Raw genomic sequence first — 14,754 nt, forward strand, 5'->3', positions numbered from 1 at the left:
ACAGTTAAAAGCCAAAGATCTGCTTAAAATGAAATGTTTCTGCCTGGTGCCTGAAAATATTCAGCGATGGCACCAGACGAACTTCCCTGCAGAGAGCATTCCACAGATTGGGAGCCACCACTGAAAAGGCCCATTATTTTGTTGTCACCCTCTGGACCTCCCATGGAAGTCCACGGAAAAGGGCCTCAGATGTCGATTGCAGGTTCCAGGTTGGATCATATGGGGAGAGGCAGTCCTTGAGGTAATGGGTCTGAGCCGCATAAGGCTTTGTAGGTCCTTGATTGAGAAATAGAAAGCTTAGATAAGGAGATAGAGAAAGGATGTCAATATTGAATTTCCAAAGACTTACTGTAAGCAAAAGAAGAAGCAATCCCAATGCCATTGCTTGACTCCATGCAGTTAACATTTAGAGCCCCCACATAAATTAAAGGGTCATAGAGCTGCATGGCACATTCAGTTTGGTAGCCACAAGACTCAAACATGATTGCCTTCTGGAACTTGTAATTAATTCTACAAGGTCTCATAGTGGGTGTTGGTATTTGCAATACCATCTGGGACTTTCAAACACAGTTTCCAGTCTGGATCAACGTAATTCAGGTAAAGGCATAATAACCTTGTTCCAGCTTCTATGCCATGTGACTTCTCTTCCCCACCCCCAAAATTTCCATCAAAACTTGCTGTGGGCAAGTTCCACGCTCTGTAGATTCAAGCTGTCAGTAAATAATGCTGTTAATTAGCAGCTCTTGTCTTTTGCCCTAATTGAAGCATTAAATAAACATGTAGCCCTCTACAAGTTTGATGGGGAAAACATTCTTAATAACATACTAAGCAATGCTTAATAAAGAAAGGTTTGGCTTTGTTATATCTGGCACTGCTTTTTTTTAAAAAAGCAATGGTGTCTACAATTGTGGAATCATAAAGCTGGACGGAATTGGATTCAGATTCCAGCAGGATCCTTTGTGCTTCTAAAGACCTTTGCCTTGAGAAATTTGAGCTCAGGAGAACAAGGCTTTTAGATCAGAGGGTGTAGCTTCTAGGCAGCCCTGAGTCCCCAGGTTAATTTTTTAAAATTAAGCACTATCACCCTCCTCTGCTTTCACCTCATTTTGAGGCTTTCAGGCAGGGCAGCAGGAGATTTAGCTCTAATGTATCTAGCAAAGACAGCTTGTTTGGAGTTCTTAAAAGTAATTTCTGCTACACAGAGCAATGCACTGTTGGTCAAACTTTCATAGCATACACAGAGGGAGGAGGAGCACACCAACAACAGGAAGGTGGGAAAGCCAATAAGGTGCACACATATTTTGATAAGAAATCAGCATCTTCAGCTGTCTTTATTGGGGCAATCTGTGGAACACAAGCTTTAAAAGTAAATAAACTTTTCAACTGCATCACTAAAAATTCAATGCCTCCTTTAATGGAATGTCATCACAACCAACATCTTGAACAGAAGGAGTGACGATAAGAACCCACTAACATACCATCTTGCCTCAATAGCCGAGTCTCTTGAAGAATCAGGTTTTTCTGTTTTCTGGAAAATGTAATTGGCAAACTAAGAGTACTGTGATGTCCATGGCTTCAGAATTGGCTAATTTTATATGGGTGAATTTGAAGAGAAATTGATTCATTCACCTGACAATCTATTCATTGACACTGTTAAATGGTGGTGACGTATATAGGTTTTTCTACTTTGGAAGTGGATGTTTCTGTACCATCTGCTTATTATATTTGGATTAGCTGAATAGATAATTTTATTTTTCACTTCTGTTGTATTCTGAGAGTAGCCAAATTATTTTTAGATGTTTATGCCAAAAAGAATGGCAGATATAAATAATAAATAAAGGTAACTGCCAATTTCTTCTTTGAAGTTAGAAATCATTTTCCATATAGTCACTATTTACAGCATAGGAATTCTGTAAGACAGTGCTAGCAGGCTTGCATTTGGAGTAAATCAATATATTTATTACTTTGTTTCTGATGTAACAGATTTACTTTTTAATTCCCCTGCATTGACTTTGAAGAGATGTTTAAATTAACTTTGCTGTCAGTGCCAATACATTTTGAAGCTGTTTGTAAACCACAGTTTTTACATTATTCAATGTTAGTGTTGCATCTGCTGGTACAAGAATATTTTTCTTAAGCACATTATAAAATATAAAATAACTTTATGTTTTAAATATTAGAGAAAATGGGCTTGTTTTACCCTTGATTGTTTTTTTTTTACAAAGTGTTTTTATAAGAGTATATTGTAGGAGTAATACATGCTTATAGTTAGTATTTTTAAGGCTTCTTTTACATTTGTGTTATGCTTGTAACTGTACTTACACCTTATGCCTTTATGTTGTCTCTTGCAAAGACTTCAGTGTGCCATTGTTCTGCCTGCCTGCCAAACTGTGATCAGTTGGTAGATTTTGGAGTGGGGAAGGGGAACATGCTGAGTTTCCCTAATGGCCACAATTGTTGAGTTAGTCATTGCAATATTATTATCATTGGGTGATAGTAAGTCTCATTTGGACGGACTTTTTTTGGTGTTCTCTTGTTCCAAATTCACTGCCAACTGTGAGTTGATAAGGTAAAAGGCTTCATGCAGGGCACGCCTACTTTTATTCTGATTCTTCGCACAAGGTCTGTCTTTCGACCCTGAGCAAAAAAGTAAAAGCACCTGCCATGTTTTCCCCTGCTGGAACGGTGTAGACATAAATGAGAGTTGTGTTGCACATGTTGCCAGTGAATTTTGCCTCTGGTTCCTGAGGGCTGAAAAAACGCGGGTGGGTGGATGGGATTTGGACACATTAAAATAAGACGCATGTTCATTGGCCAAGCTGATTCTCATTTGTTCTTGCTTTTTTTCTATTCAGAATTATTCTATGGCGGTCTACCTTGTTAAGCAACTGTCTTCTACAGTCCTGTTGCAGAGGTTACGAGCGAAAGGCATCAGGAATCCTGATCATTCTAGAGCGCTAAGTATGTCCACTTCACTCATATTCCTTATATAAATGTCCAGATAGATAGACACAGTGATAACTATTCCTCATGCAGTTAATGCTGCCGTTTGTGATGGGGGCTTGAAATGTTCAGGGTGCCCAGAATGAAAGTTCTCTCCACGCTCTGATAATTCTGCCACATCTGGGGTCCACAGTTTCTGTGGAACCCAGCTCTTAAGTTTCCTTTGCAAAGAAAAAACCTCAGAATATAAAGCCTCCTGAACTGGAGTGGGCTGGTCTGCCTGCTGTTTTTTGGGAGGTTGCTGAATCTTGGAAGTGAATGTTTGAGTGTGTGTGCTGGATTTAGGATTACCCTTTATGCAGCCAATGAAGTGGACTCTGGACCACAAAAACTTAAGTCATAATGAATTTACTAGTCTCTTAGGTGCCGCAAGATGCTTTATAGTTCTTTCTGGGTTGGTGTTCATTCCAGACCTTTCTCCTTTTGCTCATTAGTTAGTCTCAGTCTAGAACCGTTTCTGCCTCCATGACTTTCTCTCCCTTTCCCACCTTCAGTATCCCATGGGTGAAAGGTCAGTGCCTGGTGTCTTGCTGTTCTTCCACCTGCCAGCTGATCTTGGGGCTTCTAAGGTGGCAGAACTTCCTAACTCCACCTACAGCAAGTGATGGTTTCTCCAGTTAGGATTCCTGTGCTGCTGATCTTTCCAGCCTTTTTAACCAATGTGCCTGATGGATCTTTTAATAGTTCTTTTGTTCCTCTCCCCACCCCCATTTCTTCTTTCCTTGACAGTCAAAGAGAAACTAACTGCAGATCCTGACAGTGAAATAGCAACAACCAGCTTAAGAGTTTCTCTTCTATGCCCAGTAAGTCTTAACTTCCCTAAAGTGGCTTTATTTGCTGTAGCAATGCCAATTTGAATAGAAGTTGGAAACCCAAGTTTAATTGATGCAAAGGGTCTTGGTGTTCAGGAGGGCAGAAGTCTGAAACTGGCAATATCCTCTTGTGAGAAGGGCAGGTAATTGGTATGGAACAGTCTCCCATAGCCTACAGCTCTTGTCAGCCTCAGCTGCCTGTAGAATGGGGCAGAAAGTTTCAAGTCAAACTTTAGCAGGAATGATCTCTTTCCACTGTGAATGTCAGAGACAGCCTTGTCCAAGTTATGCCCCTTGCTGGATGTTGCAGTCCAGCAACATTGGGGGGCGCACCCAAAGGGTAGCCAACCCTGTCCTAAAGCAACCTCATTTTCCTGCAACCTGATAGTGGGGCATCATTGCCAGTTCTTGACTTGCAAATGGGACAGATAATTTAGCTTAGATGTATCAGAGGCTGTCCTTCGTCATGCTGAATGTGACAGTGATAATTCTGTAAGTTGCTTTACAGAGGTGAGAGGTATTTTTCTCAATCAGAGCACACAATCGCAGAGATGAAACCTGTGAACTCTGAGGCTGTGAAAATTGTTCTGTAGTGTATGGTTTTTGAAATAGGACTTGGACCAAATTGTGACTTGAGATATTGGGCAATATTTACACCAGAGGTGTTGATCAAAGAGACTCCACTGGGAAGATCATATTGGGGAGGTGGACTGATTGCTGCTCATGCAGACAGTGAAAGGAGAGTGTGCCTTCCACTCTTATGTGTAACCTGAATCTCTTGCTTGACTTACCTGGAGTTACATGATTTTAAAATGCATCTCTCTTAAGCAGAGTCCTTTGTTCTTTTTTTTGTAAATCAAGGCATAAAAAGAATGCTTTCGCTTTTTATTTTAATAGCTTGGTAAAATGCGGCTGGCGATACCCTGCAGGTCCCTGACTTGTTCACATCTGCAGTGCTTTGATGCCACTTTGTATATTCAAATGAATGAGAAGAAACCCACCTGGGTTTGCCCTGTGTGCGACAACAAAGCTCCTTACGAACACCTAATAATTGATGGGTAAGTACTTTTTGGAAGCCAGTAAAAGCTGGGTATAGTGAAGCAAGTAATGTGCCTGGAAATATTTTTGCCCTTTTCGTAAAGGTCTGAAACCACTGAGGTTGTGTGTTTTTGCCACCTCTGATGGATTTCAGAAGCATGAATGTTCCTTATGTGCAAATTCCTCCATTCTTTCTGGGTGAGATTCTAAGGAGGCTCTTTTTAAATAGGTTGTTTATGGAAATCTTGAAATACTGCACAGATTGTGATGAAATTCAGTTTAAGGAAGACGGAACCTGGGCTCCTATGAGATCAAAAAAAGAGGCACAAGAGGTTACTGCATCTTTTAATGGAGTGGAAGGTGAGTTACTGAAGTCGACTTGCTAAACTGTTGCTCCTGCTTTCTGACTTTTTCATTTTCTCCTCTTTGTTCTGGCTCATGATTTTGGTGCTTTGTAAGTGTGTAATTCCTAAGTGCAGACCTTACAATGCTATTAAGTCCTCTTGAGGCACACTGTTCTGGAACAGATTGATTATCTAGATCAGCCTTGGGTCAATTTGGAGACCTCCAGATGTTTTGGATTACAACTCCTTTCAGCCCCCAGCATCGTATGGCTGTTTAACTGTATTTTAACACACACGCACGTTGCAATTACCAGTTGGGACTTCAGCACTGGACTGGTCTCTTTCTAGGTTGCTTAAGTTCTTCTGTGGATCATCAAGTGTCCTCTCATCAGTCAAGCAAAAATAAGAAAGTTGAGGTGATTGACTTAACCATTGACAGCTCATCGGATGAAGAAGAGGAGGAGCCATCGGCCAAGAGGAGCTGCCCTTCCCTGTCTCCTGCATCACCCATTAACAATAAGAGGTGAGGAGACACTTAGCTGCCTTGGGAAGTGGTGGGCTGCAGCTCAGAGCCCTCGATGTGATGCTGTGTAGGCAGAGCTCACTGTTTCATTTCATGGAACTTGTAAACCATCAAAACCTTTCAACTTAAAAGCATTGGATTGTATTCAGCTGAAGTTATGTTCCGAGAAGACTCTCTGAAATTAATGGACCTCGGTCAGTCAGATCCATTAATTTCAATAGGCGTGTTCTGATTATGACTAACATGGAATGCAGTCAGTGGCATTTTAATGGCAAATGTGGCCCTTCTGTTGCTTCTTTTTCCCATAAGAAAGAAAGTTGTTACCGGTTCTGGCAAAAAGACTGCATCCAATGCATTTTTACAACAAATAATAATTGAGAATTTCCCTGAGGCAGTACAGTTTCTGGACCTATAACAAGTATTGGGGCAATTGTGGAAGCTAGATGACACCTCTGACATTGTAACCAAGGTGATTAGCTAATCAAAATACAGTAGGGTATTGGCATGAGTGTATTTGATATAACAATATATTTTGTTTTGGGAAGCATGGAAATACCCTACTTCAAAAAATTGCCTTTAATGATGAACTAACTGTACAGAGTCTTTTATGGCTAAGTTGCATGAGGGAGGGGGGTGGTTTCTGTTATGTGTGACTTTTTGTCTTGAGTTTCCATAAACAGGAAGTCTGAACTAGTTCACTCCCTGCCTCTACCCCTACCTTGCTGAAATTACAATGCCCATTTCCAGTTGGCAGAATACTTAAAGGAGGCTGGGAGTATAAAACCAAGTGAGATTTGAACCCCAAGCCTTCAGAGGTGCTCTCAGATATCTTCAAGTATTTCATTTCTGAGCTGTGCATAAGAGCTTGCCATTGCTTGCTCACCTGTCCCTTTCTGGTGAATAAAAATTGCCCCCAGGTGACCAAATCCTTCACTAGCCCCAGTTCTGGAAACAGAAGCACATGAAAGAGCTCTTAGGTTCTCCCCTCCATGCGGTTAATGTTTGGCAGAGGCCTGTGCTGCAGAAATTATTCATGAGGGTTGCATACATCAACAGGATGTTGGACAAGGTGAGTCATTGGCCTGATCCAGCAGGCCCTTCTTATGTTATTAGGTTCTGAATTGTGGGGATAAGGATGGCAAGCAGGAGGTGCAAAAGCAAAAGGCAGGGTGAAAAGGACCCTGCAAGAGAACCTCAGGATTATTTGTGGCAGTAGTATATATGCAAAATCTAGCTGCATCAAACATTTGTCAGAAAGCATGAAGTGAAAGGAGCTGTCTTTTAGGAAAGACCACAAATGCCCAGCTCTGAACCCCAGGTTCTGTCTGTCTGGGGTACTGCAGGAGGAGTCTGCAGGCCCCATCTTCTAAACTCAGGCTTCTGCTTCTGCTTCTTAGTATTTCAAGTATGCCGCATCAAGTCTCTCCTGTTTCAAGAACCCCGAGCCTTCCGGCTGTTGACACAAGCTACATCAACACGTCACTTATACAAGACTACAGGCACCCGTTCCATATGACACCCATGCCTTACGACCTCCAAGGTAGGTTTCTGACAGGATAAACATCATAGATAATAGTAATGCCTGAAATTACTGTTTGGATATTTTAACTGTTTAAGAATGTTTCAATTGTTTTCAGAAGGCTTTTAAACATATTTCATATTATTGATATGTTTGTTGCGCTGCCCTGGGCTTCTTTGGGTGGAATATAAACTGAATTAGTTACTGTAATTATTAGTAGAGAAGCAGCCACCACATTACTGAGTGTGAGGTATTTGCCTTGAGTGATGGAGCCTTTCACAACCTTGTTACTACTGTCCTTTTAAACTGATGGTGTTGGGGGTTGAGCCCACAATCTAAGGTGTACAGAGCATGGGCCCTACAAGGTTTGGCCCTTTTTCATGGCTTCACAAGGCCTGTCACCAAAGGTTTATAGCAAAAAAACCAATATACTTAACATATTTTTCTTTTCCTGACATAATTTTGCGTAGGTTAGTTTAAGAGGAGCACTGTTTGAGGAAGGCTGGAGGCTAAGCAAGAGTGATGAGGATCTGTGCTATATCCTGCTTAAAGCTGTTTGATTTTGGGGTGTGTGTTTTGAGAAAATGAACCTGTTTCATTTTGCCTTTTTCATAGGACTGGACTTCTTCTCTTTCTTACCAGGAGACAATCAGGTAAGCTGCTAATGGGAGGCAGGAAATTATTCTAGAACAGTCACAAAGGGGAGTAGTTTTGATCCAATATAGGGAGAATTTCTTCTTAATACAATATCCCAAATTGAAAATGTCAAGTGGCTGAAACCACCAGGCAGTATTATAAATTATTTTTGATGTGCTAGAATATCTTTGCCAGAATACATTATTCTAACATTGATTTCCATCACTGAAGGGAGCAAGCCTGCACAACTGGGATTGCACTGCAAAAGTATTGCTTAAAACTGAACATTTAACTTGTTTTTTAAAAAGCATTCAGGTCTTTTTCTTCCTTGAGAAAATGCTAAAGGACTCTGCATGTATTTTTCCAGTAAAGTCCAGTAAATAGGAAGTGGGGCTTCTCCCCACAGTCAAGGTCTCACTTCCTCCCCATTATACTGCCTCCTCTGATTTCAGTGATCCTCTCAGTGAAACCTTGAGCCTGACCTTTTCCCTAGAGCATGACTGCAGAAAACCAGTATTCTTGGGGCACTCGGTTCTGTGTCCAGTTACTGCACCCAACAAATCCAACATGCCTGTGATCTGCATGCAGGAGTTTTGATGACCCTTTTGTTTATTATTTTTTATTATTTCAAAAAAATTATACACAGTTTAAAACGTTCAAAAATAAAACAAAATCGGCAACAATCAGAAACCAGTTTAAAACATGCACCAACATCCTACATGTCTGGGTAGGCTTGCCAAAACAAAAATGTTTTTAGCAGGTATCAAAAAGAATACAGTGAGGGCACCGACCCTGATGTCAGTCGGCAGGGAGTTCCAAAGTGTAGGTGCTGCTATATTAAAATTCAGGTTTCTTACAAGTGTGAAGCAGATATTATTATATGGCACCTGTAACAGTGGCAGTTCTGGAAAGAAACTGAGCTGCCCATAAGTACTTGGAATCCCCTCTTCATTGGCCTGTAGCCCCCTGGCCTTTTAACCCTTGTGAACCCACCTCTTTTGTTTTATCTATACTGTGCTGGTTTTGCTTGGAACGGGTTTTACTTGTCTTTATCATTGTGTGAGCGTATTGCTGCAACCCACCCTTACGGTGAAGGGCGTGAAATAAAAACAGCGGAGTAGTAGCAAAAACATGCATGAGTACCGTTTATTAAAACCTGCTCTCCAGTGCCTCACAGCTGCCCTTTGTCCTCCTTCACATCTCCAGCATTATAGCACTTCTCTTCTGGCCGCTGCAGCCGCCGCCGTGTCTGCTTCAGATGACCCAGAACTTTTGCACTCCCGGTTTTTCCCCTATGCTTCGTCTCAGATGTTCCTGGATCAGTTGAACGCAGGAGGGAGTGCCACCCTTCCAGCCACTAACGGCAGCAACAGCGGCAGCAACAGCAGCCTCGTGTCCTCCAACAGCCTGCGAGAGACCCACGGCCACCCCGTGGCCAACAGAAGTAACACAGACCCAGCCTCTCTCTTTGGCGTCATGCCGGATATCATTTCCTTGGACTGAATCTTGTTGAGTTTTCACTGGACTAGCTAGAGGAGAGATCTGGGGTTTTGTTTTATCTTATTTTGTTTAGAAATGCAGACGAGCTTTTCCTTTTTGTAGGGAAAAAAAATATTAAGATATGTACAGAGAACAAAACTATATTTTCAGTTGTACTTTTGTATATAAACAAAATATGGTTTGACTGGTAAAAAAAATGACAAAAGCTCCCAACCTAGATTTTTGGATACGGAAGATTTTACACCACCCTTTCTGTCTCGAGTGTTCGTTTGTTTTAAGGCTTTGATTTTTAACTGCATCACTTTGTTTCTTCACAGCGATATTAATGGAAATGTAATGGAGTGATTGAAGCTTTGAAAAGTTCTGGGAGGCTTCTAGTTCCAGGGAAGACAGATGGCACCCACAATAACTGGAGGGAATGGTTTTCCTCCTTAGGGCACAATCCTCTGGGAATATTTTCCTGCACAAGCACCATTGAAATGAATTAGTCTTGTGCCAGTGGATCAGGCCCTCTCTCTTTCTTTGTAATTTATGTCAATTCCACAGCATTCTCTGCCTGCTAAACTGGTTGTGTGGCTTCTTGGAATGTTCTTTCCGCTCTTCCTTCTGGTTCTGAACATCTGTTCGGAACCTTCCCTGTTGCTTCACCAGACACCATATTGTTCTGTTTGTGTGTTCATCAGTTCTCCTCATGGGGAAAAAAATACCCACACTCCTGCATGTTGAAGCATTACCATTGGAAGGTCTCTCCGCTTTTGCATGAGGCAAAATGGCTTCTTAAAATCCTGCTGCCATAACGGCATCGGTGATCCTTTCTTGTATGTTAAATGTTCTGTGTTAAAGACTTGCTTTCTTGAGGTCATTCGACATTGGCCTAACACTCAAACTTCCTTCCCCGGGACTTTTAAAATCTCTTTTGTGAATCTCCTACATCGTACTGTGCTATCAGGACTTAAATGAAATGATATAATTTGAAAAAGATGTATTTTGCAGCGGACAATGACAAATAGCACGCCAGAGTCCTTTCTGCAAGCATATTTGAACTATAGGCTCCAATCCTACGCACTTGTGCTTCAGAACAAACCTGCATCAGATTGGGCTATATTAGTGGCCGAACCCCACACAACTCTTTTTTTAAGTTCAAAGTCCTTCCCCCTTTCCTTCAAATTTACCAAAATTTTGTTAAAATCTTGAGGGTGATCCATCCCCCTGCCTGCTTATTGGCTTCAAAATAATTATTGAATGATTTTGGCTTCTTCTGACTGAGCATGTGAAACTATATTTAATTCCCCTTTAGTGTTTGTGGGTCACTCCCCCCCCCACTACCTTGAAACCTGTATGATTAATTAGGAAAGAGTCTTTTCCAGCTTGGGGATTATTTAAACTCTTCCTTTTTTACTAAATGACAGAACATGTAAATAGAGAGAAAGGGAAACTGTTCATAGTACATGGGAGAAAGAAGGGGAGGGCCAAGCAGCCATGTTGATGTATCCCAGAGCCCTCATTGGAGTGCAGATCTGTTCTCTGCTGTGAAAATACTTTATAGCTAGCTTTTAAAAATCTAGGTTTACAACAAATCAGGAATGGATAGGAAGGAGGGAGGTAGCAGGGTTGGTTGTAGTTTTTTCTTTTTTTGCTATACTTTATCAAAGACCATGTTAGCGATTTCTTTAAACCATAGCTGCAGAAGTTAGTATATCTTGTCCCCCCAGCTTTGTTTTCAAAATTGTTTTTAAGATAAACTTTGCATTGATATCAAGCCACCACTTTTTAATAGGAAACAATCATTTCTTTTCAACTAATTGAGAGACAGTATAAATGTTCTAAGTGGGTTTTCAAATGTCCCCTTCGCCATTTTAAAAGCTGACTTGAATTTTTAAAATGTTTGTTCATATGTATATGTGTGTGTATATATGTATTTATAGATCTCTCTGTGTGTGTGTCTCAGTGTGTCTGTTTCATGCATGTGAATTCCATTACTGTCTGGCTGAAATGTTTCCTTCGACTAGTTTATAATTTATTAAATGTCAGTAAAATCTAAATAAAAGGAACACAAAAGAGGAATCCTTTCTAAGTTCAATCTAGCTTGGAGGCATCAGAAACTGATTTCTTTTTTTAAAAGTATAATTAAACTGGCTCAACTTAATATAAAATGTGGTCCCATTTTGTTGCAATTGGAAGGATCATTCCAAACACTGAAACAATCGGAGATTTGCTAACTTTGGAAAGTCTGGTCACAGTGTAGTTGCAGGAGTCAAAATTGACAAGTGTTCTGATGAAACAAGTGTAGCTGATGCTCTGCTTCTTAGCTTAAGGTGAATGCTTTTTATCAGGCACTTAAACGTGAGTTTCGGTACCACCTGCTAAATAAAATACATTGTAAGATGTGGGTCTTGTAGCTTGCTTTGAATGCAGATGGCTCCAGCTTCAGTCTCTGACAACATGTAGAGCTGGGAAGGCCCCCTGCCTGGGACCCTGGAGAACTGCTACCAGTCAGTGTTGACAATATTGAGCTATATGGACCAATAGTCTGACTCAGTATGAGGCATCTTCCTATATTGTTGCCTGGAATATGTGGTACAGTCAAGTGCATGCAGATGATGGGCTGCAATCGAGTGTATTTATGACCCATTTATTGTCATGCAATGCAAGCATATATAAGTGTGCACTTGGCTACAGCATCTACGCAAGGCTCCCCACTACTCACCAAATGTATCTACTGCAACTCAAATGGTTTTTATCTGCATGTCTGTCGAGATTTTTCTACATCTGACAAAACAACTGTCGAGTCAGAATTTTAGGAGACTTTCCAACAATTCGTCAGGCTTCAAGGAACGCCGTACTCTGCTTTCAGTGCTGTTTGGTGTGTTTGAATGCTGGAAGTAATATTGTGCTTTACAGTAAACGGGAACTGCCTGAGAGTGCAATTATCTTCAGTGTGACTTGCCTGAATGGTGTTTTGGGGCGGGGGAGGATTTTGCCCATCCTCTTTCTTAGCCTGTGGGTGCTCGATAAAGATCTAGAACTGTGTAAGACTAGAAATCTTCTAGGACTGGTTCAGGTTTTTTAAGTCCAGTTAATTGTGAAATTAAAAGGTACCTGCTACATTGAGTCCACGGGTTTCCATGTTTCTCTCTCTCTGATAAAGTAAATGACACTTCTCACCATGGTGGGCAGTAAGGGGTGGGCATTGTACTTGCAGTTTGGGAATGAGAAATTTAAAAACATTACAGATGAGGCAAGGCACACAAAAAACAAAGGTCAGTCAGTTAATGTTTAATGTGGAGAGCGCTTGAAAATTTAAGGTAGCAAACCATTTTATATGTCTTTTCCTGCTCCTCCTGTCCTTCATACTAAGTAAAACAATGAATCTTCCCAATTCAAAGTGAATAGTGTTTCCTGGCCTCCCTTAACTTGGGTTTTGGGCCGGAGAGGGGATTTTTGATGTATTTAATTCTGGGAACCTCTTTTGAAAAGCTATTTCCTGGCCAGTGTGTGTGTGTGTTTAAGTTCTTTGTTTTGTTTTTTCGCCAACAATAATAGTTAATTGTGGAAAGGTTCCATTTTGGCATTAACTGCAGTGTGTCAGTTTCTTTAAAATACTAATTTTTAAGAACTGCAGAGATTTTGCTTTAGTAACGTGGAGTTAGGGGGTGTTTTTTTAGTTAACACACAAATCCGGTTAAATTTGAATATGGAAAGCGTACTTCTTGCATTTCATAACTTGTTGGCTCCCTTTTTTTTGTCCTTGTTTTTGCAAAAGAGAAGTAGAGGGATGTGTGCTGCTTGGATGTGTGTCTCACTTTGTACAAAAATTTTGGGGGAGTGAGTGAGTGAGTGAGTGAGTGTGTGTCTACACAAGTACACACAGATGCAAGATCCTTGTATAATAGCAGGGGTAGAGTGATTCTGAATCACTTCTGTGGGCATTACTCGATGCAGAGTTTGTTGTTGTTTTTACCTAAAAGCAAAACCAAATTAAACCTTGCTAAGACTTAACTAGCAGTTTGTTGCAAAGTCTTGCAATATTTTCATAACTGCATTCCCAGATTTTCTTATCCCTATCAAACATATACCATACTCCCCTGGAATAAGGCACTTTTAGAAACCTTCCACCGAACTTGTAGCTAGTCCTTGTTTTTTTTTTAATGTGGTTAATCTTTTTCATTGCATTAAACATTTCAGGGTGTTTTCTTTTTCACAATACATTATGCCTTGCTTTGTTTTTATTATTTTCTTTTCAATGAGAGCTTAGATTTTTATTGAGAGAGAACCTGCCAGAGGCCCCCGGCTTGTGCTGCTGTTTGTTGCTCTAATTAACAAAAGGGAAAACAATATGTAAATAAGCAGAAACTTTAAAAAAGTTATTAATTCCATAAACTCAGATCTGTGATTCATTGCCTTAACTTTCTCTTAGTTTTCCATACAGCATGCCAAACAAGTTTTAAAAGTGGCTTTTAAATAAAATGTATAGTAGACCAATGTCAGTTTGTATAAAAGGTATCAAGTGAAAATATTTATTACATGCATTGGAAAAAAATGGTTTACCCTACTGAATGTTACCTGTTTATGTAAAACATCTTTAGATGTAATAAAAAGCATTATTACGTTGTCTCTTCTGGAATAAATGTTGCTGAATTTGCACACTAAATTTACATCAGCAGGAAAGCTATTAGGGAGGTGTGCATGTCTGTTGAGAAGTCCTATAGGTAACCAGCGCAAATGTGACACAACTGGACTCTACTGTGTCTCAATTTCTGCCAGTGGGTGCTGGAAGTACTCTTAAATCAGACCTGCTCAACTTGGGGGCTGTCTTTTGGCTTGGTAGATCATGCCCCCCAGAGACAAGAGTGGTAGCCACTGGTTGTGTGGGTGGTGGCTGCTCAGCACCTGCTGTGCTGTTTGGTTTTTAAAGCCCACCTTGTTTCAAAAGAAGATTTGAATGGGCTTTCTCAATACAGGGAAAATAACCACACATCTCCTGCCAAGGTCAGGAGACACAACCCTGCTGAATAATCATAGTACATAACCTGCAAGTTCTTCCTGTATGCTACCTTAAAATTCTTGGCCCACCAACACAGGACTGAAAAATAACCCAAATTCCTAGGCACCTTGTTTTTAAAACACTGAAATTGAAGTGAAATAGGTGGTCCATTTTATACAAGCCCAGTTCCACTGGTTTGCTTGAACCAACACTTTGGGCCTGGGAAAAATAGGATCTCTACTATATATTTTTGAGGGTTCCAAAAGACCAGTGGCGTAGCGTGGGGGGTGCAGGGGGGGCCGGCCGCACCGGGCGCAACATCTGGGGGTTAGGGTTAGGGGGCGCAAATTACTTGCCTTGCCCCAGGTGCTGACAACCCACACTACGCCACTGCA

The 14,754-nt window shown here is 40.9% G+C and overlaps 2 protein-coding genes across 4 annotated transcripts in view; both read left to right on the plus strand.

The window, feature by feature from the left end:
- Positions 1 to 14,003, plus strand: part of PIAS1 (protein inhibitor of activated STAT 1) — a 53,506-nt gene extending 39,503 nt beyond the window's left edge. For all 3 annotated transcript variants that reach the window (XM_083586566.1, XM_083586568.1, XM_083586567.1), the window contains exons 7-14: positions 2,856 to 2,961; positions 3,733 to 3,806; positions 4,713 to 4,873; positions 5,083 to 5,213; positions 5,546 to 5,720; positions 7,118 to 7,260; positions 7,855 to 7,892; positions 9,082 to 14,003. In XM_083586566.1, coding sequence (XP_083442692.1) covers positions 2,856 to 2,961; positions 3,733 to 3,806; positions 4,713 to 4,873; positions 5,083 to 5,213; positions 5,546 to 5,720; positions 7,118 to 7,260; positions 7,855 to 7,892; positions 9,082 to 9,378 — 1,125 coding nt within the window. In that variant the 3' untranslated portion in view covers positions 9,379 to 14,003. The remainder of the gene's footprint in view (positions 1 to 2,855; positions 2,962 to 3,732; positions 3,807 to 4,712; positions 4,874 to 5,082; positions 5,214 to 5,545; positions 5,721 to 7,117; positions 7,261 to 7,854; positions 7,893 to 9,081) is intronic.
- MAP2K5 (mitogen-activated protein kinase kinase 5) overlaps positions 1 to 14,754 on the plus strand; it is a 933,658-nt gene that overhangs the window by 241,394 nt on the left and 677,510 nt on the right. The gene's annotated exons all lie outside the window — the stretch shown is intronic.

Source organism: Podarcis filfolensis (genome assembly GCF_964270895.1).
Source record: "Podarcis filfolensis genome assembly, chromosome: 14".
In the NCBI taxonomy this organism is placed as follows: domain Eukaryota; kingdom Metazoa; phylum Chordata; class Lepidosauria; order Squamata; family Lacertidae; genus Podarcis; species Podarcis filfolensis.